Source organism: Barbus barbus (genome assembly GCF_936440315.1).
Source record: "Barbus barbus genome assembly, chromosome: 31".
NCBI classification, from domain to species: domain Eukaryota; kingdom Metazoa; phylum Chordata; class Actinopteri; order Cypriniformes; family Cyprinidae; genus Barbus; species Barbus barbus.
The window spans coordinates 655,001-681,287 of NC_136759.1; the positions used below are offsets into that span (position 1 = coordinate 655,001).

At 36.9% G+C, this 26,287-nt stretch overlaps 3 protein-coding genes across 3 annotated transcripts in view; all 3 read left to right on the forward strand.

Annotated features, from left to right (window-relative positions):
- Nucleotides 1-10,808, forward strand: part of LOC306851445 (WD repeat-containing protein 20-like) — a 12,823-nt gene extending 2,015 nt beyond the window's left edge. Inside the window, exons 2-4 of the mRNA XM_079387679.1 lie at nucleotides 642-824; nucleotides 4,783-6,114; nucleotides 8,425-10,808. Of these exons, the coding sequence (XP_079243805.1) occupies nucleotides 642-824; nucleotides 4,783-6,114; nucleotides 8,425-8,484 (1,575 nt within the window). The 3' untranslated portion in view covers nucleotides 8,485-10,808. The remainder of the gene's footprint in view (nucleotides 1-641; nucleotides 825-4,782; nucleotides 6,115-8,424) is intronic.
- Nucleotides 10,809-11,602: 794 nt separating this feature from the next.
- On the forward strand, nucleotides 11,603-18,177 carry LOC306850928 (delta(14)-sterol reductase TM7SF2). The gene is made up of 11 exons (XM_079386901.1): nucleotides 11,603-11,725; nucleotides 11,800-11,899; nucleotides 13,201-13,388; nucleotides 13,475-13,529; nucleotides 14,571-14,768; nucleotides 15,207-15,310; nucleotides 15,398-15,514; nucleotides 16,179-16,347; nucleotides 16,802-16,882; nucleotides 17,056-17,178; nucleotides 17,974-18,177. The coding sequence occupies exons 1-11, from the start codon at nucleotides 11,699-11,701 to the stop codon at nucleotides 18,132-18,134; spliced, it is 1,323 nt and encodes a 440-aa protein (XP_079243027.1). The 5' UTR covers nucleotides 11,603-11,698; the 3' UTR covers nucleotides 18,135-18,177.
- A 1,283-nt stretch (nucleotides 18,178-19,460) lies between these two features.
- Nucleotides 19,461-25,511, forward strand: h3f3b.1 (H3 histone, family 3B.1). The gene is made up of 4 exons (XM_079388137.1): nucleotides 19,461-19,553; nucleotides 21,179-21,322; nucleotides 21,391-21,544; nucleotides 24,757-25,511. Exons 2-4 carry the CDS (start codon nucleotides 21,195-21,197, stop codon nucleotides 24,883-24,885), a joined length of 411 nt encoding a protein of 136 aa, XP_079244263.1. The 5' UTR covers nucleotides 19,461-19,553; nucleotides 21,179-21,194; the 3' UTR covers nucleotides 24,886-25,511.
- The last annotated feature ends 776 nt before the right edge of the window (nucleotides 25,512-26,287 follow it).

A 26,287-nucleotide genomic window follows, 5' to 3' on the forward strand; every position in this document is an offset into this window, starting at 1 on the left:
AATAATTATTTGACTAACAATTACATACATAAACATTTTCACATATGAAAAATAGGGAAAATCATTTAAATAAAATTAAAAAGAATAAAAAATACAGAACAAATAACATTGCTCTTTCTGTGTGTGTGTCTGTGTGTGTGCACGTCTGTCTGTGTGTCTGTCTGTCTGTGTGTGTGTGTGTGTGTGTGTGTGTGTGTGTGTGTGTGTGTGTGTGTGTGTGTGTGTGTGCGTCTGTGTCTGCGTCTGTCTGTGTCTGCGTGTGTGTGCGTCTGTGTCTGCGTGTGTGTGCGTCTGTGTCTGTCTGTGTCTGCGTGTGTGTGCACACGTCTGTCTGTGTGTCTGTCTTTGTGTGTGTGTGTGTGTGTGTGTGTGTGTGTGTGTGCGTCTGTCTGTGTCTGTCTGTGTCTGCGTGTGTGTGTGTGTGTGTGCGTCTGTCTGTGTCTGCGTGTGTGTGCGTCTGTGTCTGTCTGTGTCTGCGTGTGTGTGCGTCTGTGTCTGCGTGTGTGTGTGTGTGTGCACACGTCTGTCTGTGTGTCTGTCTGTGTGTGTGTGTGTGTGTGTCTGCGTGTGTGTGTGTGTGCACACGTCTGTCTGTGTGTCTGTCTGTGTGTGTGTGTGTCTGTGTGTGTGTGTGTGCTCAGGCAGTGGATCTCAGTAAGCCCATAGACAAGCGCATCTATAAGGGAACTCAGCCCACCTGTCATGACTTTAATCAGTATTCGGCCACGGCTGACAGCGTGGCTCTGATCGTGGGCTTCTCTGCCGGACAAGTGCAGTACCTCGACCCCATCAAGAAGGAGACCAGCAAGCTCTTCAACGAGGAGGTGAGCAGATGAGTATCAGATGATCTGGTCTCAGATGAGTGAACCGGATCACCTGAGCCTGGTGTGAACTCCAGGGGCCAGTTGTTCAAAAAGTTAAATCTGGATCAGAATGATCTGGATTTGGGAATCCCATGTATTGCTATCCAGGATCAGGAAACCCATCTTACTTTTGTGCCAGGTTTTCAAAGCAAAATTGGATTTGATCACTCTGATCCAGATACACACTTTTTCAGATTTCCAAATCTGGATTGCTAGTGCTCTACGGAGCCCCTAAAGGGACATGATGATGAAATTTTATTTTTAAAAATCCCAATGTTTTGCATTCTACTTTTGCATTGCATTTGCACAAATAACTACTTCTGACCGGTCCGTCTCTGATGATTGTGCCAATGATTTAAAAAAAAAACTTTAAATTAAATATAATATTTCTGTTTGATATTGACAGCTGTTTGGAGATTTGGCGATTTATTACATGTATCCCCAAATTAAATGCGATTAAAATGTTGTATTTTTTTGGACCAGTTTTATAGTTTTTCACATTTTTGTTCCTGAAATCCACCCTTCTGCTGGAATCAGAATAATCCCGTTTTATGGATCAAAAGTATCCCAATCTTAATAAAACGTTCTGAACAACACAAACTGAGGATTTAATCCAGATCAAAACCAAGGTTGGATTTTGTGATCTAATCCAAATTCAGAATCCTTTTTTTTTCTTTTGAACAACCCAATCTCAAGATTTGATCCAATCCGATGTCCAAGATCCGATCAGATAACTTTTGAACAACTGGCCCCTGATGCAAACAGATACACCATATTACCACATCCTAGTTTTCATGATGAATCATGTCTCAAAGAATATGCTGAACAATTCATAATTTAAGTATTTTGTGAACAAACCATGACTGGAGATCCATCTGCAATCATTAAGATGCTCCTTCAAGTTTCTAAATCAGTAATATGAAAACAGGAACCCTCTTTAGATCTTCTTCCTCAAACAGCCGCAAACATTTAGTAATTTCCTTGTGGCAGTTTAAATTAGTCAATCTAATGGGAAGCAGGGACCCCTTAAAATGATAAACAATCACTCTCTTTATTACATGACCTTTTTTATATACACCGTAAAGTTGATCTTGGATTGAACAAGTAACATTGCTGAAGAATTATGTATAATATTCATGTTTAGCAGACAAAACATGTTCACTCTATAGTTCAGCATGTGACTCAATAATAATATTTCACCCACAGAATGAAGCCTATTTTAGGACAATTATGATTTTTTTCATATTACATAAGAATTTATTTTGATTGTGTAGTGCAGTGTGATTAGACAAAGTTGAGGTCAGTAGGATTTGTTTATATTTGCTTGATCAAACAACACAGTAAAAATAGTGAAATATTATTATAATGTAAAACAGCTGTTTTCTGTGTGAATATGTGTTAAACTGTAATGTATTTCTGTGATCTGCAGCTGTATTTCCAGCATCATTACTGCAGTCTTCAGTGTCACATGATCTTCAGAAATCATAATAATATACTGATTTACTGCTCAACAAACATTTCTGATTATTATCAATGTTGAACACAGTTGTGCTGCACAATATTTTTGTGGAAACCGTGATGCATTTTATTTTTCAGTTTTTTAGATGAATAGAAAGTTCAAAAGAACAAATTTATTTGAAATTTAATTTTTTTTATTTGGATCTTTGTAAAGCTTTACATAAAGTATTATAGCAAATTTTAAGAACTATATTTTTTTGTAAAAAATTACATTTTAAAATTTTAAATTAAGAACTATAGTGCATTTAAAAAATTCATTTCATATAGTAATAGGAATTTAAAGAAAATGTCACAATATGACAAAAAATCTAATAAGGCTTAATTTTCTGATTATTATCAATGTTGAAAACAGTTGTGCTGCCCAATATTTTTGTGGAAACTGATATATTTTATTTTTCAGGATTCGCAGATGAATAGAAAGTTCAAAAGAACAGCATTTATTTGAAACCGAAATCTTTTGTAACATTATAAATGCCAGTTTTGATCAATTTAATGTTGCTGATATCATGTGTGTGGGGGGTAGATCGTTCAGTGATGCTGCACTCAAACTCTAGAACTCTCTTCTAGAACTACAGTAAGATCATGTTGATATTTAGTCTAGAACTACAGTAAGATCATGCTGATATTTAGTCTAGAACTACAGTAAGATCATGTTGATATTTAGTCTAGAACTACAGTAAGATCATGTTGATATTTAGCCTAGATCTACAGTAAGATCATGTAGATATTTAGTCTAGAACTACTGTAAGATCATGTAGATATTTAGTCTAGAACTACTGTAAGATCATGCTGATATTTAGTCTAGAACTACAGTAAGATCATGATGATATTTAGTCTAGAACTACAGTAAGATCATGTTGATATTTAGTCTAGAACTACAGTAAGATCATGTTGATATTTAGTCTAGAACTACTGTAAGATCATGTTGATATTTAGTCTAGATCTACAGTAAGATCATGTTGATATTTAGTCTAGAACTACTGTAAGATCATGTTGATATTTAGTCTAGAACTACTGTAAGATCATGTAGATATTTAGTCTAGAACTACAGTAAGATCATGTTGATATTTAGTCTAGATCTACAGTAAGATCATGTTGATATTTAGTCTAGAACTACAGTAAGATCATGTTGATATTTAGTCTAGAACTACTGTAAGATCATGTTGATATTTAGTCTAGATCTACAGTAAGATCATGTTGATATTTAGTCTAGATCTACAGTAAGATCATGTTGATATTTAGTCTAGAACTACAGTAAGATCATGTTGATATTTAGTCTAGAACTACTGTAAGATCATGTTGATATTTAGTCTAGAACTACAGTAAGATCATGTTGATATTTAGTCTAGAACTACAGTAAGATCATGTTGATATTTAGTCTAGAACTACAGTAATATCATGTTGATATTTAGTCTAGATCTACAGTAAGATCATGTAGATATTTAGTCTAGAACTACAGTAAGATCATGTTGATATTTAGTCTAGAACTACAGTAAGATCATGTAGATATTTAGTCTAGAACTACAGTAAGATCATGTTGATATTTAGTCTAGAACTACAGTAAGATCATGTTGATATTTAGTCTAGAACTACAGTAATATCATGTTGATATTTAGTCTAGATCTACAGTAAGATCATGTTGATATTTAGTCTAGAACTACAGTAAGATCATGTTGATATTTAGTCTAGATCTACAGTAAGATCATGTAGATATTTAGTCTAGAACTACAGTAAGATCATGTTGATATTTAGTCTAGAACTACAGTAAGATCATGTTGATATTTAGTCTAGATCTACAGTAAGATCATGTAGATATTTAGTCTAGAACTACAGTAAGATCATGTAGATATTTAGTCTAGAACTACAGTAAGATCATGTTGATATTTAGTCTAGATCTACAGTAAGATCATGTAGATATTTAGTCTAGAACTACAGTAAGATCATGTTGATATTTAGTCTAGATCTACAGTAAGATCATGTAGATATTTAGTCTAGAACTACAGTAAGATCATGTTGATATTTAGTCTAGAACTACAGTAAGATCATGTTCACACACCACGCTCTGCACTTACTCCTGATTTCTCTCAACACCAGAGCTGTCACTCAATACATCACAAACACAGGAACTGGAGTTATGCATTTGACTCAGATATTTCCTTCTAAATTAAAAAGTAATGTGTTACTTTACTAGCTACTTTAAAAAGTAATCTGATTACGTAACTCGCGTTACTTGTATTGCGTTACCCAACACTGCTTGTGCTTATGTTTGTCATGTTTGCTTATTTTACTGATGTTCTTCTTTTCTAATTGCACCTTCACTGTAAAGCGACCTTGAGTACTGGAAATGCGCTATTTAATTGAAACATTATTATTATTATTATTATTATTATTCTCTCCCCAGAGGCTGATAGACAAATCGAAGGTGACTTGTCTCAAATGGCTTCCCAAGTCGGAGAACCTCTTCCTCGCGTCGCACGCCAGCGGTCACCTCTACCTCTATAACGTGGAGCACCCATGTGGCACCACCGCGCCGCAGTACTGTCTGCTCCGTCAAGGCGAGGGCTTCGCAGTTTACGCCTGCAAAACCAAAACGCCTCGTAACCCGCTGTTCCGCTGGGCAGTCGGCGAGGGAGGGCTTAACGAATTCGCCTTCTCGCCTGATGGCGTTCACGTGGCCTGCGTCGGTCAAGACGGCTGCTTGCGTGTTTTCCACTTCGACTCGATGGAGCTTCAAGGCGTGATGAAGAGTTACTTCGGCGGGCTGCTCTGCGTCTCCTGGAGCCCCGATGGGAAGTATCTCGCAACGGGCGGAGAAGACGATTTAGTGACGGTTTGGTCGTTCGCAGAGAGTCGTGTCGTCGCGCGTGGACATGGCCACAAGTCATGGGTCAACGTCGTCGCGTTCGACCCGTTCACAACGAAACTGGAGGATGAGGAGCCGATGGAGCTCAGCGGCAGCGAGGAGGATTTCCAGCAGGGGGCGCTGCAATTCGGTCGCGTGCGAACCAGCAGCACGCTTTCGCGACTTTCACGGCACAGCTCCAAAGGCGGAGCTTCGTCCGTGACGTACCGCTTCGGATCGGTTGGGCAAGACACGCAATTCTGTTTGTGGGATCTGACGGACGACGTTCTGTATCCGCGGCTTCCGCTCTCCCGTGCGATTACGAACACCTTCGGACCTACGATCCCGAGCGGAAGCAGCGTAGTTGAAGGTCACCACCATCCCTCCAACCCTCATCAGGCGGCGACTTTGCCGTTGCCTTTACCTCGCTCACTGTCACGCTCAAATTCCCTTCCGCATCCCGCTGTCGCAAACACCTCCAAAAGCCAGGGGGCGACGGAGAGCAGCGTTACGAGCGGCGGTGGCGGAGGAGGAGGAGGAGGAATCGTGCCGTTTAGCATCGGACGCTTCGCAACGCTTTCTCTACAAGAGCGCAAATCGGACAAATCCGGAGTGGGAGGGGAAAAGGAGCACAAGCGCTATCACAGCCTCGGGAACATCAGCAAAAGCAACGATAAGATCAACGTGGCGCCGCGCTGCAACCGGCTAGATGGTGCTAAAGTGCTGGGAACCACGCTGTGTCCGCGCATGAACGAGGTGCCGCTGCTGGAGCCGCTGGTGTGCAAGAAAATCGCACACGAGCGACTCACCGTGCTCGTCTTTATGAACGACTGCATCATCACGGCGTGTCAGGAAGGACTCATCTGCACTTGGGCGAGACCCGGGAAAGCGGTGAGTCGAGATGGAAATGCAAAGCGTTTGGATTTGCGCGCAAGGTTCATTAAAATGCATGTCAAAATAAACGTGCAGCTTTTCGGTGGTCTTGATTACAGACATATTTTTCCATTCAGTTTTTCCCATTTGGATTTTTAAAAAGTTTTTCTGATAAGAGTTATAAGCCATGTTGGATTAAACTTAACTTAAACTTAATTAAAATTAATTTAAAGAATAAAAAAAAGTAACGAGTGTTTAAAGAAATTGTTTAAAGAATTAAAACAAAATCGACTGGTATGGGATTTACTAGTAAATTTTGCACATACTGATTTTGTCCCAAATATCACGAGTTTAAATGTGATTTTATACAACAGTTCAGTAAATAAGAATATAAATATAAATGTTATAATTTAAACACAATATTATGTGTTTTTGCTCAATTTTGCAGTCATATTACCTTTAAAGCCACAGCAGAATTGTTGCGCATCTCCGAGCAGCACAGCGGTGTTTAGTTTCTGAATGAATCCGTGTTTTGAACGAATCGTATGAATCAATGATTCAAAGCTTCATTCCTGAATGAATCAGCCGCTTGAACTAGGGATGTTCATTGTAACCGGTTAACTGTTAACCGACCGTAAGAATTTTGACCGATTATTACAATCAGTTAAACGGTTTAAAAATTCATTTATTATAATTTTTTTTTTCAGTAGGCCTAATTTATCAAAATATTTTGCATTTGATTATTTCATTCAGAAATAGGCCTAATGCCGACTCAAAATGTTTACAAACATTACAATAAACACTGTAAACATAGCTAGGCTATTTTAGTTTCCCTCACTCCACAACAAATCCTTTCAATTTAACAGTTTTCAGAAAAGAACAAGAATTAAAAATATAAGAAGCTATAGCCTATAAACGACAAGCCAAAACGAATTAATTTAGGCTAAAACGAAACTGAAACCAACGTTGGATCTCTCATTCGACAAAATCAAATATTTCCATATTCGCTATGTATTTGAATGCCAAAATATTATTATGTAGCTACTTCACTGGCGTTCCAATATCCACGTAAAACAATGTTTTGCATAACATTACGGCGGTACGGTTATAACGCTTAGCAGCACAGATTTTACTACATATTTAAACTGAGCAGTGTGTTTTGTTCCATATGTTTGATTGACTGTATTTTATTATGATAATGAACAGGCTGCATTATTGTCAAGGTAGCAAAGCTTAACTGTGTGCGAGCATGCGGCGCCAGCACAATCACTTGAATTATTTCTTTCTTACAGCGGAAGGAACTGCTCCTTTTAGTCATAAAGATAATCAGAATTGTAAAAGGTTTGCTTTTATTTGGGTACATTCACAACACAAACAAATCTTTGTGCTTTTGTAAAATAGGCCTAAAGAAAAATAAGATGCTGCTTTCTGCCGTCTTGGTTTCCTTTCGTGCAGCACAAAAATGAACCGAAACTCTGCATATTAGGCTGCTTGTTGCACAGTTTGTTTGTTTTTTCTTAATTTATTATTTAAGTAAAGATATATTTCCCATATAGGCCTATTTATTTGTTTTATATGTATAGCCTATATGTTCTCCGCTGGCAGAAGCGCTGCAGGTGCGTGATGTGATGTCCATGTGATCCTCATGTTCTATCGTTTGCTGCTTGTTGCGCATGTAAAATTAATCCACGGAAAACAAATGTTATAGTACTTTTAACGGGCCACAGACACTTATCCTTTCTAATTTAATTCAATATTTAAAATTAAATATTTTTCATATTTAGAGTATAATTTCTTTAAGAAAAAAAAAAAAAAAATTTTTTTAAAAGGGATAGTTCACCCAAAATTTTAATGAATTTAATATCATTTCAAACCTTTCTTTTGTGAAACTGTTTTGTGGTAAAAAAGCTGTTTTGGTTACCAATGACTTTCATCGTATGAACAAAAACTACGGAGATGTTAATCAAATGATCTTCTTTTATGTTCCATAGTATACATTAGACAGTTGTAGCCTAAATGTTTGTGTAATAAATTTTACGTTGAATCAAATAAAATATTTATTTCTAAAGCTACAATTTGTAATGTCTACTTGATACTTTCTCATTTAACACTAAATAGCTTTAAATAATCTTTTGTGGCAGTCAAATTTATTTTGCGATCAATGAATCGAAACATCATGTAACGGACCAACAGCCCTTATTTATTTATTTATTGTTTATTTATTTGGCCAGTCATTTTCAAATGTAGCAAATATGCTGGATGCTGCCAAAGTAATTTCATCACTGCTCACATTTGAACTCGTGCTGTTTCTTGTCTGTGTTTTCGTAGCACCCGTCTCAGCCGCTGTCAGCGCAGAATGGAAACTCTCCGAGCGGGACGGTGGTATAGCCCAAGCCTCATTCCCAGAGCCGATTCCCGCGTCTGCATCCGGAGCCGGTCCATCACAGAGTCACCTATACACTGAATCCCCACCAAACACACACTTCAGTTGCACAGGAACGTAAACACACCCCGGGACCATGATGCACTGCTGCGACGCACCACGGCTCTCTCCTGCAGACAGACTGCGAGACTCTTCTGCTGGCCTCTTCTCTAGCCACATTCACTGCAAAAGCCACGGCCATTTTACTTCCTATTTATTTATTTGATCATCCAGACTTATATTGTACATATTCAGACTACTCTATAACGGCAGAGACATCTATTGAAATAATGAACTCAATTAATATATAAAGATCCTATATTGTACATAGTGACAGATGCATTGAATGTGGATTGACGAGTTCTTGTTCTAGTGTGCTAGTGCTTCATAAGTGACGATCTGGCTAGAAAGTGCATCCTTTGCTTTGGCATCGGGCCTGAACTGAGAGTTACATGCATTTGTTCGACCGCTAGACTCGAGTTTTCTGCTTCATAGATTACTAGAGAGGTGAGGTTAGTGTCGTCTAGAAATGGTGTCAGATGGTAGGCAGGGTATATGAACCATGAAAGTGAGATTTTATATATTTACTAAGTTTTTGCTAAGCAAACAATGCCACCGCTGAATGAAAACGGACGTTTGTGCCAATCTCACGTGACTGTTTAGAGCTAGTCCAAACTAGAAGCGGATCTCCTAAAATTTGCCTTGTTGAACGCAAGACTGTGGAAGCCCATTTCTGCCATGGAATAAAAGATAAAAAGGGTTATTGCAACTTTTTATCTCACAATTCAGACTATCTTCTCACCATTATGAGAAACATTCAATATATAAACAAAAAAATAGTTGCGAGATATAAACTCAGAATTGCAAAAAAAGTTAAAATTTTTAAAAATCGCAATAACCTCTTTATTATTATTATTATTCTGTGATGGAAATAAGCTTCCATACCAGTTGGATCTAATGGAAGGGAGAAACTTTGCCGTTTGAGCAACACATTTAACTATTGTAGCATGGAGTAGGCGCTATTCCTTACACCTGCTATGCCTCTTGCAAAATTTTGCACATTTACAGGATGATTTTAGTTCGCTGGAGGGACCATTTTCAAGGGTCGGGATCACCGAGAGCCAATGTGAAGTGTGTTTTTAGAGTTTTGTCATGCAGACTTCTCAAAAGGACAAAGTCGTATCATTTCTAGTGATGTCTGTCAATCAGTTCGATTCTTGCCGTAAAGCAGATCAGTGCTGCATTAACAAACGCTCCCGTAGAGAGGAAAACAACATCAATGGATATCACACAGTCTGTCAGTCATACATTTCAAATTATCACCAAAACCAGTTTTGCTAATGTTTTGAGTCTCTTTTGTGATCCTGACAGTAAACGAACACTTTAAGGATGGATTATTTTCTCGCAAGCTCCTATTTAAAGCATCTAAATACTCAAACCAACTGGGAAAGCATTAAAATTGTTAGAGAAGTTTGTGATGAGCCATATTTGAGGATATTGAGTCTTTCTAGAAGTCTGCGAGGAATAACACTACATAAATTGGTCTTTGAGGTCATTGCACTGGTATAAATGTGGAAAATTTGGCTTCTTTAGTGATCCTGGCATGGATGTTTCTTCTCCCAGAGGCAGAACTTTGCTTGTATTTTAGACAAAGGCCAAGCTAATGAACTCATGTACAATCATTCCCACAGAATTACAGAACACTTCGTGATAAAAACAGTGTTTTAGCCCTGACGGTGTGTATGCTTAACACTCGGATCTCATGTTTTATGTCTTTTGTAGCATTAAGTGTTTGTTTTGTTTTTTTAATCTCAGATATTTTGGGATTTATGTTTTCGTAATTGTCTTTGCTGCTAACTGGAGAAATGCAAATGGACTAATTAGTGGATGTTGGAACGTTTTGTGTATTTCTATTGTGCGCTTTTTAAACTACTTCCATCCATTTGGGGATTTTTTTTTGTTACTTGTTTTCTTTTCTCTTTTTATTTTGAAGATGCATTCAGTTCTGAAGGATGTTTTGTCTTACTGTAGCGTGTGTATCCTAACAGATGACGGCACCCATCTGCTACACTGAACTGTAAGAGCGTCCCGCCTCACCGACGGATGAAAATGGATAATTTCAGTGTAACTTCCGTTCCTCCACACTGCTTTACTTTAAAATCGATTATCTTCCACTGCATGTGTTTTCATTTATCACACGGTTATATGCCCGAGTCTGGTGATGTGGCCAACAATATCACAGTATCTAGTTTGTATATGGGAATCTGTTATTAAAACATCAAATACTCATGCATCGCATTTTTATTTGTAATCAATTATACCAGTGAACAAATTTAAAGGAAAAGTTCATCCAAAAACGAGAATGTGTTCATCTAAGATCAGGATGAGTGTGTTTGTTCATCAGGTTTGTAGAAATGTGTCTCTGCATCAGTGTCTCAGCAATGGATGCTCTGCAGTGAATGGGTGCCGTCAGAATGAGAGAATTGTGATGTTTTTATCAGCTGTTTGGACTCTCATTCTGACGGCACCCATTCACTGCAGAGCATCCATTGCTGAGACACTGATGCAGAGACACATTTATACAAACCTGATGAAGAAACACTCATCCTGATCTCAGATGAACTGAGCGTGAGCGCATTTTCTGCACATTTAAATTTTTTTAGTGAACTGTTCCTTTAATTGTCCAAACTAGCTCGTCTATATGTGCAGTAATGCAGCTTATGATTCAGAAATAGAGCTGGTGTATTATAACAGCTGAGCTGAGTCTAGATATGATTGTGACTCTCTCTATTGCCTGTTGAGTGTTTCTTACAGATGTAATTGCCACACACACTTTGCTCTCTTAAATGTCTTTTGCAGTGCAAATCTGATTGCAAACACACTGATTCACAGTACAAGTGTGTGTGTTTTTGTTTTTTTATCAAACTGAGATTTCAGAATGAGGGAAGTTTATGCAACTCAAGTTGTCAGTTGAACGTTTGCAGCTATTGCATGTTTCATTCAACACGCAGAAGATATCGCAACACGTCAGTAGTCTGTTGTAACGGCTGAAGTATAAAAACCCTTGTTTTACCTCTGGTAAGTGTTAAAAATCACATTTGAGCACATTTTAGGCAAAGCAGACGTCATTTGATTGTGTTTTAGAGTTGATGCAGTGGTTTGAGTCTTTCTCAGATTATCATGATGACTCCCCAACAAGAACATCAGGTGAGTTTGAGAAATGAAATGAAGCGTCTATTCTAGATTCGCCCTAAATTCACACACCTCTGACTGTCCTACAGACGCACAGGAACAGATCCCTACAGGACACAGGTAACGGGACGCTAAAGGATGGACATGATGATGATGTGGTACAGGTCCACAGTAGATGGAACAACATCCGTAAGTACTTGAGTTAGGTCTAAACACCATCTATTAACCTCAGTTTACACAACACCACTAGATCTACATGTGGAAGATGACACCGATCCATCCGATTCAGAAATGAGTAACATTTGTGTCCTTAAGGCGAGACACTACAGGCAAAACCTTGTTTTCATGCACTTTTGAGAATTTGCTCTCATAACATGTCTTGTCTTGTTTTAGACTAGTGAATAGAAAGCATCCAAAATACACATTCAAGTGTTGACTTTGCTACACTTTATTTCCATTTAGTCATTTAGCAGATGCTTTTATCCAAAGCGACTTACAAATGAGGACAATAGAAGCAATCAAATCCAACAAAAGAGCAATAATACAAGCGCTATAACAAGACTCAGTTAGCCTAGAGACTAGCAAGGTTTATATATATATATATATATACACACAACAAAAGGAAAACCAATAGATAGAATAGAGAAAGCTAGTGTTAGACGGTCAAGTGTTTTGTTTTTTTTTTGATAAAAAAATAAAATAAATAGATAATAGAATTAGAATAGAGAGTGCTGGAGTTAGAGGTCAAATAAAGAAGGAAGAGATGTGTTTCTTAAAGATGGCGAAGGACTATAAATGTAATTTTTATTTATCTGTAGATTTCCATTACTATACATATATATTTAGAGTTTGTTTCTCCACTTCAGCAGCACTTAGAGTTTTATTCCTCTCTATTCTGAGGGGTTTTACTGAGGGGTTTGTTCATATATCATTCACATTGATTTATACAACAGTTTAGTCCTTAAAACATCAAAATATATATTTTTCTGTCTGTTGACAGTATTTTGAGCTTTAATTCTAATATGACAACAAAATATTCTGTTTTCATTTTATTTATTATATAATAATAATAATAAAAGACCCTTGCTACGTGTACTGTGTTAGGCTGACTGAGACTTGTTATAGCACTTGTATATTATTGCTCTAGAATATATATCAAAACTTCATTTGAACAACTTTAAAGGAGATTTTCTCAATATTTAGATTTTTTTGCTCCCTCAGATTCCAGATTTTCTAATAGTTGTATCTCAGACAAATATTGTCCTATCATAACAAACCATACATCAATGGAAAGATCTGTTTTATAACATTTTATTCCTAAAAACTGAAAATGCATTAAAGTCAGAGAGTTTTTTCTCCATTTTTCCTATTTGCCTGTAATGTCTTGTCTTAATAGTTTTAGAGCAGTGTAAGGCATTTTTTAATAAGCCTCAGTATGATAATGTGTCCAATTATTCCAGCTGTTGAGTGTGTGTGTGTGTGTGTCTCAGACCTGTCTCTGGTGTGTGTTTTGTTGGGCGTTTCTCTCATAATGATGCTGGACGGCTGTCGGTCCTCCTCCGAGTCGTGGGTTCTGCTGGGTTCTGCTGGAATCCTGATCTGGGACTGGACCTCTGTGTGTGTGGTGCTGTTATTCACTGTCCTGCAGGTGGCGCTCTATTATCTACCTGTTGGACAGGTGAGATCAGAAATGACATGCATAAACCAGCAGCCTTGGCTAGAGTTATTATTTGTCATTAAGCGTTGTATCTTTTCTTCATGAAGGTGACAGAAGGCAAGATGGGCTGCGATGGAAAGCACTTGAAATACAATCTCAACGGTGAGAGAAAATAAGCCTTTAATCAAATCAATATGGCAAACAGAATGGGAAAATAACTAATTATTTGAAATAAAAAATGCATCTACTCTTGAGAATCCAGACATGATCCAAGCTGTATATATTCAAGGTATTAAACAGGCCGCACTAGTTTTTCAGATTATTAAATGTTAATGTATTTAAAGAATCTTCTATAGGATTGAACATATGCCAAATGTATGTGCCAAATTCTGAATGTCATGAGACAACACTTTTTATTAGAATAACGTTTAAGGAATTATTTTGTAAGATGGACCAAGAAACACTTTTTCAACTAAATTTAGCATTCAAGTTTAAGTTTATTATTTATTTATTTTTATAAGTATTTATTGTGTTGTTTGTTGAATGTGGAATCGGTATCATACCATGTAATAACTATGAAGCTGATATGGCGATAAATTTAAATATAACAGTAAGAGATTGGGCCCAAATATCAAGACAATAACCTTTAATGTATTCTTCCAGGATTTTTTGTTTGATCTGAGACTTATTTTGTAAGACAGACTCTTATCACATAGAGTTGCATGACAAAATTGGCTCGTTTTCACCTCTTTAAGTGTTATATAGAACCTTTGTCAAATGGTGCTATGTAGAACCATAAGAGGAACCCCGTTCTCCTTCTCAGAGTTTAGATAAGTTGCTCCACTCTCATATGTTTGCTATGAATGGGAATTTAGAACAAAGGCAAAAGCTGTTTTGAATCAGTTTTTCTGAGCTCAGAAAGTCTCAGTGTGGGGGCCCTGGAATATTTCCTTATATGAGGGGCCTTGGGGCAAAAAGGTTGTTATGTCTGTGTGTGTGTGTGTGTGTGTGTATGAGTGTGTCTGTCTGTGTGTGTGTGTGTGTGTGTGTGAGAGTGTGAGTGTGTCTGTCTGTGTGTGTGTGTGTGTGAGAGTGTGTGTGTGTGTAAGAGATTGGGCACAGATATGAAGATTTATAGTAAGGGTTCTGAGTTCTGTGTGGATCAGAGATGGGTTCTGCTGAAGTGACGCGGTTCTGCTGCAGGTCTGCATGCGTGTCTCCTGACTGTGGTTCTGATGCTGGTTCTGTGGTTCTCTGGGGTTCTGCGGGCCGGTTCTGTGACGGTCAGGATCTTCTCTCTGGTGAGCGCAGGCATGGCCGTCTCTCTGATCTTTAGCCTCACGCTGTTCCTGTGTCCAATCAGAACACCGTCCTCTGCACCTGTGACCTACGACAACACAGGTACGATCCACACCTCAACTCCTTCCTGTCTATCCACAGCGCCTGAGGTCAGAGGTCATGTGTTGGGAAGGTTGCTTTGGAAATGTACCAGGTTACAGATACATTTATTTTGGGTTACACTTTATTTTAAGGTGTCCTTGTTACATGTTATATGTGTACTTACTATAATAATAACCATTAATTATGCCTAATTACATGCAGGTAACCCTGAGCCAAACCCTAATCCTAACCATATAGTAAGTACATTTACTTAATTAATATTACTCAGTACTTAAATTTATAATTACACTGTAACAAGGACACCTTAAAATAAAGTGTAACCTTATTTTGTAATTAAATTACATAATTCTGTTACACGTAACTAGTTATTCCCCAACACTGGTCAGAGGTCATGTGTGTGTGTGTGTGTGTGTGTGTGTGTGTGTGTGTGTTGTACAGCAAAGCCCCTGCTGAGGTTTGTTCTGGGTCAGAGTATGGATCCTCGTCTGGGCAGCATCGACATCAAGCACTTCGTCATGGTCAGGATTGGATTCATCGGCTGGGTGAGTTTGTGGAGGTCATTATTCTGAGTTTATCAAATGAACAGAGATTGATGTGTGTGTGTGTGTGTGTGTGTGTTGGTCCTGCAGGCCATGATGGATGTGAATTATCTCCTGACTGCTGTAGAGATGAAGAGCTGGTCTCTCTCTCTGCTGCTCGTCGTCGTCTTCCAGCTCATTTACATACTGGACTTCCTCATCGATGAGGTCAGCAGCACAAACAGGTTTTTAAGGGTCATGTGCGGCTGTTTGAAATAAATCTAAGCACTAAAATAAACAAAAATTTTAAAACATTTTTGTTAAAATATAGCTGAAATAAATATAACTATCTAGATAAAACATAACTAAACAGTAATATAAAAATCTAAATGGCATAAAAACACATTAAAAATCAATAAAATATTAATAAAATAAAAACTGAGAATATAAAACTAAAAGCTAATTCAAAACATTAATAAAAAACCATAATTTTATTTAAATATTGCTCATTAGCTATGTTTTCCATCCAAAGTCACAAATTGAACTCAAGCTTGTGGCTCTGTCCTCCTTCATTATAAACACGGTCAGGTTATCCTGCATTCAGACGCCTGATGTTTTCTGGAACAGAACTTTAATGACAGAGAGACTGAAACTACATGTGTGCTGAGTGCAATGCTTAGTCAGGTGTCCAGTCACATGACCTCGCTGTGTTGGTAATTAGGTGAGCATGTAGTATTTAAGATTTGATGCATGTCTTGACATTTCCATCCATGCATTTTGTTTTGCAGTATCCCAAAATGTTCATAACACTATGTTGATGTAAAGAAAGCTGTTGTTTGTATTGTATTCCTGGCGTCTGATGCTGTATAATGTTTCTGATGTGTTTGGACAGGGCTCTGTGCTGACCACCAAAGAGTTTACGGAGGAGCCGATTGGGTTCATCATGATTTTGGGCGAGTTCATCTGGATCCCTTTCTTCTCCAGTCTGCCTGTTTACTTCCTGCTTCAGAGGCCCAATCACATCCACTTCCTGTCTGCCGTCCTCATCTGTGTGCTCTTCGGTGAGAACAAGCTCCATCAATCAGTCTTCAGACCTGGCCTTTAGAAAACAAACATAGTGTAATGCAGAATATAATGTTCTTTCTGATCAAAATTAATTGAGTTTATGCTTAAAACAAGAAAAAATTCTGCTCAGAAAAATATTCTTAAAGGAAAAACAAGTGTATTTTTCGGACTCGTTTGGCAGATATTTGTTCTTGTTTTAAGCACAAACTCGCTTAATTTGAATCAATTTTAGACTTACTATGCATGTCATTTTGCTCTCAAGTAAATGTAAAAGTGTTGGATATTTGTAGTGGAAAACAAGACAAAGGTCTAATTAAGAAAATCATTGTATTGCCAGCTCTGAGAATGCCTCATTATTTAATGCACTGCATGAAAAAGAGCTCGTAGATGTTCCACGTCTCTGATTACAATCTAGTGATTGTTATAATGCTCAGTGCCGTTTATTTACAGCTGCTGGCTTCCTGATTTATTACCTGTCCAACGAGCAGAAAGATGGTTTCCGCAGAAATCCCAACGATCCGGCCTATGCTCGTATGTGACCTCTTCATTTCCTCCGCTGTATATGCAGCAGAGTTTTAAGACCCATGTCAACACACCAGTTCATAAATGCATGTCAAGAAAGTGCAAAATTGAAATAGTATTTGTCATGAAGGAGATGTGAATGCAGGTCTGGTCAGTGCTGATGATCTCAGTGTCTCTCAAAGGTCTGAAGACGATCCGCAGCCCGGCGGGAAGCAGTCTGCTGGTGTCTGGATGGTTCGGATGGGTCCGACACCCCAATTACGCAGGAGACATTCTGATGATGTTTGCCTGGTGTCTGCCGTGTGGTACGTTTAAGAGCAGAACGCATTCAGATCAGCTTTAAAGTGTCTTTTAGTGCCTTTTTACTCTATTGAACATTTCAGTAATCACCCTAAAATCTGGAATCTGAGGGAGCAAAAAAATCTAAATATTGAGAAAATCTCCTTTAAAGTTGTTCAAATGAAGTTCTTAGCAATGCATATTACTAATCAAAAATGAAGTTTTGATATATTTACGGTAGGAAATTTACTAAATATCTTCATGGAACATGATCTTAATATCCTAATGATTTTTGGCATAAAAGAGAAATGTATAATTTTGATCCATACAATGTATTGTTGTCTATTGCTACAGATATACCTGTGCTACTCATGACTGCTTTTGTGCTGCAGGGACACATATGTGAAAGAAAAATGCATAAAAAAATGTGAATGGAGTTTGTGAGTCACCTGGTGGCTGTTTGTGGTATAACACCCTAAATTAAACAGGAACCTCAATTTTCTTTAAATAAACTTTACATTTGGAACATAACTTATTTAGACACAAGGTTTTAATTTTATAGCAAATTTTAGAGTAAAACCTGTTATGAAAAATATTTATATAAAATAAAATTGCACAGTGCGTTTTCTTCTAAGCACTTTTATATTTTGTAATGTTTTCACTTATACAATAATCTGCTGATGGTCTTTAACCTTAGATATGTATTCCAAAGCCTTCATTAATTCTAATAATTGAATTGTCCCATCTCTGTTCATTATGTGGTGAAGAAGGTTCAGTGTGAGCAGTGCATGAGTGGTTTAGCTGGTTTGTGTCTCATGCAGGGTTCTCCAGCGGCTTGCCGTACTTTCCTGCCCTGCAGTGCCTTCACTTACTGAGGCAACGAGCCAACGAGATCGAAGAGTCCTGTCTGAAGAAGCACAGAGACGCCTGGAGAGAATACTGCCGGCGAGTGCCATATAAACTCCTGCCTTACGTGTACTGAACATCTCTGACCTGCTTTACATAAACCTGATAGAGCTGAGCTGAGCTGCTGTGTTGAGTTGAGTTATTATTAGCTGTGTGCATCCTATGAGTCCAAGCATCCAGACACCGCTCATTACAGAACTACTAATAGCTGATTTAACCCATGACTTTAGTTTTGTTGGTATAAATGAATGTATTTACGTTGATTAAATAATATATGATCATTAATATGCAATAATATCAACCAGTTAAAATAAATGTTAAAAGAAATTCTGAAAAAAGTTAAAATTGCGAGATATAAAATCAGAATTCTGAAAGTAAATAATTTCAAGTCATTTCTGAGGAAAAAAGTTGCACATTTTTCACATTTAATTTCCAAAAAAACAAGAACCTGATGTGCATTAATTTATATTTATAGCAGGTGTCTAAAACTAATTATGTACAATGTACTTATTTATGTTGTGCTGCATAAAACATGCTGAAACAGCGTCATTATAGATATAACTACAGAAACACTACACTGTAAACACATTTATGTGCATAAGTGCATCGTACTCAATTATTTATACAGACACTTAAAGTATATGATAAAGATGCACTACAAACAGAGCTTCTTGTATCTGAAACATTCCCAGTATAAAATGTAAATATTACCCACTGTAATCTAACATAATTATGATGAACAAAAACTACCATGATGTGTTTTTTTGGACATGTTGCATAATCAGCAGCATATAAATATCCTGCTATATTGGAAATTAACAGTATTCCTGCACATTATAAGCTAATTAGGTTTATGGTTAATTTAGAAAGTGATAATGCATTACTGATTCAGTTATTACCGTAATTCATCTCATTACACAGTTAAGGTAATATAAGACTAGATACTGTCGTTTATCACTGATTTCAACAGAATAATCTAGTATCATATCAATATAAATGAGTGTTTCTGCTGCTGTTAATGAAATAAATATCATATCTTCTTTAATGTGCTCCAGGCTTTCTCTCGGTTTACTGTTTAATACACAAAACATCACATTAATCAATACTTTATTATTATAATATATTAGGCTATGACTTCTGGCACAATTCGCATTAAATTCACTCATCAAAATGCTTTATTTATTGATTTTATACACGAGGTTCAACAGATCCAAACTATTTAAAGAATATTACAGCTTTTAAAACAGTTATTTCATCTTTTTCATTGAGTTACTGTTATTTATTTATAGTGACATACGTCTATAAATGGTGCTTTGCATGTAATGTCAGCTGTTTGTTCATATTTTCTGAACTTTTATCTTTGGTATCTTGGCATAAATAAATAAATAAATAAGAGTATGCTAATCGGAGCCGCGGTGCATGATGGGAGATTATCAGACATTTCTCCTCAAACTGTCTTCAAGCAGCGGAATAAAACCCCAGAAACCGGCCACAGGTGAGTCTACACCGGCACTCGCTTCACCTGGGCTCGGTTACCGGTAACGGGACTCGGTCGCTTTAAAGCCGGTTATTATGAAGAAAAGCGTGTCTCTTTCGTTTTCCTTCGATGAAATAAACTCATTCCCGGGCTTTCGCTCGCAGTAGTTTCCTCAAATAGTTGCTTAAAGTGTGCGCTGCCGCTGTACGTCGTTAAACGTGATCGGTATCGCTGTAATTCGCGAGCAATCGTGTCGTTTCCGCTTCTCGGTGTAAGCTGCTATTTTATCTCTTCTCTCAGATTCCAAGCAGCCATTATGTCATCAGCCCGGAGGGCGGAGCTTCTCTAACACGCTGAACGCTGATAGGCGCGGCGTGACCGAAGCCACGCCCTGCAGTCTGTAAATAGCGTTTATAGGCGGAGAATGCGTTGATTGACAGGTGTCACATGTAATCAAAAACAAAACTTCTTATTGTTAATCTGTTCATTATTTTAGCGAAGCTCTACATCTTCTGGATGACAACAGCGATTATATTTTCAAATACAAGACTTACCTTGAAACTCTTTTAGAAATGCTATTATTTTACCCCATACTTATACAGTTTTGTCCAATTTATGTAAAGATAGTTTATTTTATCATTATTTACTATTAGCAGACAACTGATATATCGTTAAAATCATTATATTGCATTTTTGCTCTTTAAATTGTATTGACTAGTGACAATAAAGGGCTACTACTAAAGTTCAGAAATAAGACGTATTTTAAAGTGCAATACTGCATCAGGCTCATCTGATCTCGCATCAAACAGCATCTGCCCTGAATTATATGTTTATGATGTAAATATCACATATTTACTGTTGAAACGTTTGCACTTTTTGTGTCAGTACGACTTTATATTATTAGATGTTGAAATAAATACTTTCAATCATTTAAATAATTACATTTAATCAAAATAAATCAATTAATTAATTTAAATAAATAATACAAAATCATTGAAATACTTTATTAGGCTGAAATAAATGTAATAAATTAAATAACATTAATTGTTTTGGACTAATCTTGAATAATAAATAAAGACAATTTAATAATGAATAAATAAATAAATAAAACGTTTAAATTAAATTATTAAAATAATATTTATTTATATAAATAACACATCTAACAACAGTACTATAACGAGTAGAAAAACAAATATTAACAATAACAGAAATATAATAATAATAGAAAATACATATTAACAATAATACATTATAGATATTTTTAATGTAACTTTTTCACAATATTAATTGAGTTTTTAGACATGGAAATATTTAGAAGCTTTTAAAATTTTTGGTATGAGGCCCCTTATATATATTTAGGGGTCCATTAGTGTCCCTGCAGCACAAAAGCAGTCATCAGTAGCACAGGTATATCTGTATCAATAGACAACAATACATTGTATGGATCAAAATTATACATTTCTCTTTTATGACAAAAATCATTAGGATATTAAGATCATGTTCCATCAAGATATTTAATAAATTTCCAACCATAAATATATCAAAACTTCAATGGAACCATACATCAATGAAGAGATGATTTATTCAGCTTTGTGCTCCAGGGTCACAAATAAGTGTGTAATATTGTGTGTGTTGTGTTTGAGGTGATCGTGTGTGAGAATGGCCCGTACTAAGCAGACCGCCCGTAAATCCACCGGAGGAAAAGCTCCTCGTAAGCAGCTGGCGACTAAAGCGGCTCGTAAGAGTGCGCCCTCTACTGGAGGAGTGAAGAAGCCCCATCGCTACAGGTACAGAGAGCCGCTGTGTTTGTTCTGGAGCCGCGGGACGAGCGCTGACGCTCTGTGTGTGTCTGTAGGCCCGGGACCGTGGCTCTGCGTGAGATCCGCCGCTACCAGAAATCCACCGAGCTGCTGATCCGGAAGCTTCCCTTCCAGCGTCTGGTGCGTGAGATCGCTCAGGACTTCAAGACCGACCTGCGCTTCCAGAGCGCCGCCATCGGAGCCCTGCAGGTCAGTCCTCCATTAAATCACTGCGTGTTTGTCCCAAATCATGTGACTGCCTTTCTGCTCGAGGTTATTATAGTGGACTAAAAGTACATCCATAAAAAACTTTACTAACAATACTACAAATAAAATAAATAAACATGACCCTGCAGCACAGAAGCAGTCATGAGTAACACTGGTATATCTGTAGCAATAGCCAACAATACATTGTATGGATCAAAATTATACATTTCTCTTTTATGACAAAAATCATTAGGATATTAAGATCATGTTCCATGAAGATATTTAGTACATTTCCTACCATAAATATATCAAAACTTCATTTTTGATTAGTAATATGCATTGCTAAGAACTTCATTTGAACAACTTTAAAGGAGATTTTCTCAATATTTAGATTTTTTTGCTCCCTCAGATTCCAGATTTTCTAATAGTTGTATCTCAGACAAATATTGTCCTATCATAACAAACCATACATCAATGGAAAGATTATTTATTCAGATGATGATGATGTATGAATCTCAATTTCACAAAATTGATCCTTCTAACTGGTTTTGTGCTCCAGGGTCATATTTGTTACTAGAAATAAAATGAAATCAAATCAAATTTAAAAAAATGTGTGTGTTTTCTATGTAAACACATTTCCACCATGGAATAAAGAAATAAGGTAATTGTGTTTTTTTTATCTCACAATTCTGACTTAAAATTGAGAGAATGCACAATTAAAAGAAAAAAAAGAGTCTGAATTATGATATTTAAACTCAGAATTGCAAAAAAAAAAAAAAAAAAAGTCAGAATTGTGAGATAAAAAAAACACAATTACCTTTATTATTTTTCTCTCTTCAACAAGAAAAGGAAAAAGGAAATGTCATTGCAAGATGTAACCTCAGAATTCAGAGGAAAAAGGCAGAATTGTGAGATAAAAACAGAATTGCAGGACGTAAATGAGGAACTGTGAGATATAAATGGAAATCTAAGACATAATTGAAGAAAATGTTGAATGTTGGATTACGAGACATAAATGCAGAAATGTGCATCTGAGGAAAAAAGTCTGTTTTGAGTTTGTCTTGCAATTCTTGTCTTTTCTCAGAATTGCAAAATAAAAAATTAAAAAACGTCTGAATTGTGAAATAAAAAGTTGCAATTACTTTTTATATTTTTGTTCCGTGGCGGAAAACATATTTCAGCTTGTTGCAGATGCTACATTTCTCATTTGCATTTAGTTCAATGATGTAATTAAATAACTCAAACTAAATATAAAGAAACCTAGAAAGCCTATAAAGAATTAAAAAAATGACAAACACACATTTACTTAATCTTTAACTAAAAAATATTTTTAAAAAATAATAAAAAATATGCACAAAAATGATGCATCTCAGTGCCACTGAGCTCTTTTGCTCTTCTCAGGTCATGTGACTCCTGACACAATATTTTTGTGGAAACTGTGATACATTTTATTTTTCAGGATTCACAGATGAATAGAAAGTTCAAAAGAACAGCATTTATTTGAAATAGAAATATTTTGTAACATTATAAATGTCTTTACTGGCACTTTTTGATCAATTTAATGCGTCCTTGATGAATAAAAGCAGTAATTTCTGAACTACTGAATAATATTAGATCAGTTTCCACAAAAATATTGTGCAGCACAGCTGTGTTCAACATTGATAATAATCAGAAATGTTTGTTGAGCAGTAAATCAGTATATTATTATGATTTCTGAAGATCATGTGACACTGAAGACTGCAGTAATGATGCTGAAAATACAGCTGCAGATCACAGAAATACATTACAGTTTAATTAGTTATTCTCATAGAAAACAGCTGTTTTACATTAGAATAATAATAATAATAATTCCGAGTATGGGTCACCATACTTGGCAGTACTTCACTTTACTTCACATATTATACAATTTTTGCTGTATTTTTGATCAAATAAATGCAGCCTTGGTGAGCAGAAGATATGTTTTTATTAATAATGTATATTAAAAATTACAAAAACACACAACAAAATTACAAAGACTGTATTAAAGAATGTAATAGTATCTCAGTGCTACTAGACTCTTCTCAAGTCGTGTGTGTGTGTGTGTCTCTCTCTCATCTCTCTCTGTGTGTGTGTGTGTGTGTGTCTCTCTCTCATCTCTGTGTGTGTGTGTGTCTCTCTCTCATCTCTGTGTGTGTGTGTGTGTGTGTGTGTGTGTGTGTGTGTCTCATCTCTGTGTGTGTGTGTGTGTCTCTCATCTCTGTGTGTGTGTGTCTCTCATCTCTCTGTGTGTGTGTCTCTCTCTCATCTCTGTGTGTGTGTGTGTGTCTCATCTCTGTGTGTGTGTGTGTGTGTGTCTCTCATCTCTCTGTGTGTGTGTCTCTCATCTCTCTGTGTGTGTGTCTCTCTCTCATCTCTGTGTGTGTGTGTGTCTCATCTCTGTGTGTGTGTGTGTGTGTGTCTCTCATCTCTCTGTGTGTGTGTGTCTCTCATCTCTCTGTGTGTGTGTCTCTCATCTCTCTGTGTGTGTGTCTCTCTCTCATCTCTGTGTGTGTGTGTGTCTCTCTCTCATCTCTGTGTGTGTGTGTGTGTGTGTGTGTGTGTGTCTCATCTCTGTGTGTGTGTGTGTGTGTGTGTGTCTCTCATCTCTCTGTGTGTGTGTCTCTCATCTCTCTGTGTGTGTGTGTCTCTCTCTCATCTCTGTGTGTGTGTGTGTCTCATCTCTGTGTGTGTGTGTGTGTGTGTCTCTCATCTCTGTGTGTGTGTGTCTCTCATCTCTCTGTGTGTGTGTCTCTCATCTCTCTGTGTGTGTGTCTCTCTCTCATCTCTGTGTGTGTGTGTGTCTCATCTCTGTGTGTGTGTGTGTGTGTGTCTCTCATCTCTCTGTGTGTGTGTGTCTCTCATCTCTCTGTGTGTGTGTCTCTCATCTCTCTGTGTGTGTGTCTCTCTCTCATCTCTGTATGTGTGTGTGTCTCCTCTCTGTGTGTGTGTGTGTGTGTGTCTCTCATCTCTCTGTGTGTGTGTGTGTGTGTGTGTTTCTCATCTCTCTGTGTGTGTGTGTGTGTCTCTCATCTCTGTGTGTGTGTGTGTGTGTGTGTTTCTCATCTCTCTGTGTGTGTGTGTGTGTGTGTGTGTGTCTCTCATCTCTGTGTGTGTGTGTGTGTGTTTCTCATCTCTCTGTGTGTGTGTGTGTGTGTCTCTCATCTCTCTGTGTGTGTGTGTGTGTGTGTGTGTTGCAGGAGGCCAGCGAGGCGTATCTGGTGGGTCTGTTTGAGGACACTAACCTGTGTGCCATCCACGCCAAGCGTGTTACCATCATGCCCAAAGACATCCAGCTGGCGCGCCGCATCCGTGGAGAACGAGCCTGAGCTCCTCTCTCTCTCTCTCTCTCTCTCTCTCCGTCTCCAGCCTCACTTCATCTCTGTGTTTGTGTGTGTGTTTGTTTTGTACTCTCAGACGAGCTCTTGTGACGTGTCCTCGTGTGTTTCTAAGCACAAGAGTTCAAGCCCTCAGGTGAATAATTAAGGACTCCAGGCACTAATCAACACTTCTGTGTCTAAACAGAAATCTGAGAGGACAGAAGACTGGTTTTGGTGCTAAACTCCTCACTGAAGTGTCAGAATCATCACGAAACACTCTCTGTTCTTGAATATGTGTATTGTTTGAGTGATTTATAATGCTTTTCTTTATTTTGATGTATTTAATTTCCTGAGATGCACAAATCGGCAGGTGTGCGTATGATTTGAGTGATTGGTTTTGTTGAATCTTGTGTTTTTGATGAGCTTATGTAGCAACAGACTGTATTTTATACCATTTGATAGATTCTTCACGAGTTGTTTAGGTAGACACTCACTCAGGTTTTTTCTACACCCTTTCATTGTTTTTATCACGAGGTGATTGCGTTTGCTTGGTTTTTGTATGTGTGTAAGTCTAAAAAGCAAATCTTTGTACTACACGAATAGAGACTTGGACAATAAATTGGTGTTGAACTGTTATTGAGTCTGTTTTATGGACATATTGCAGCTCTAATACTGTTCTCAGTTAAAGAGTGTAATTCTGTGATACGAGGCTGCAGCTTTTCCTCCAGTAACACTGCTGTACTTTACTCCTTCAGAAGCTGATTGGAGTGAGAGAAACGTCTGTAACAGAGGTTAATGGGGCTGTACCTGGCAGTGATGAAAGGAAATCATGGTAAAACCTGGTATTCAATAAAGCAGGGGTCAGAGGAAGTGTTAAAAATGTAAAAAATAAATAATAAAACTAAACTAAATTGACTAAAGTAAATAAATAATCAAATGTGTATAAATATTAGTGCTGTCAAACAATCGCATCCAAAATAAACGTTTTTGTTTACATACTATATATGTGTGTGTGTGTGTACATAATAAATATACACACATACAGTAAATATTTACATGTATTTATATTCTTATAAATATATTGAACATATAAACATTTTTCTTACATATATACATGCATGTGTTTGTATTTATATATACATAATAAATATACATTATACTCGTAAATAACTTATTTTGGATGTGATTATTTGACAGCACTAATAAATATATACATTTGATTAAACTAAATAAAAATGGTTAAAATAAAGTAAATAATTCTACAATTAAAAAACTATTTAAATTACAATAAATATAGTGTATGTTAATATAACAATACAGCAAATAAGAATGGTTACAATAAATAATACAAAGTGATTTAAATAAAATTAGATCAAATGATTTAATAATAAGAGAATAAAAAAATACAAGT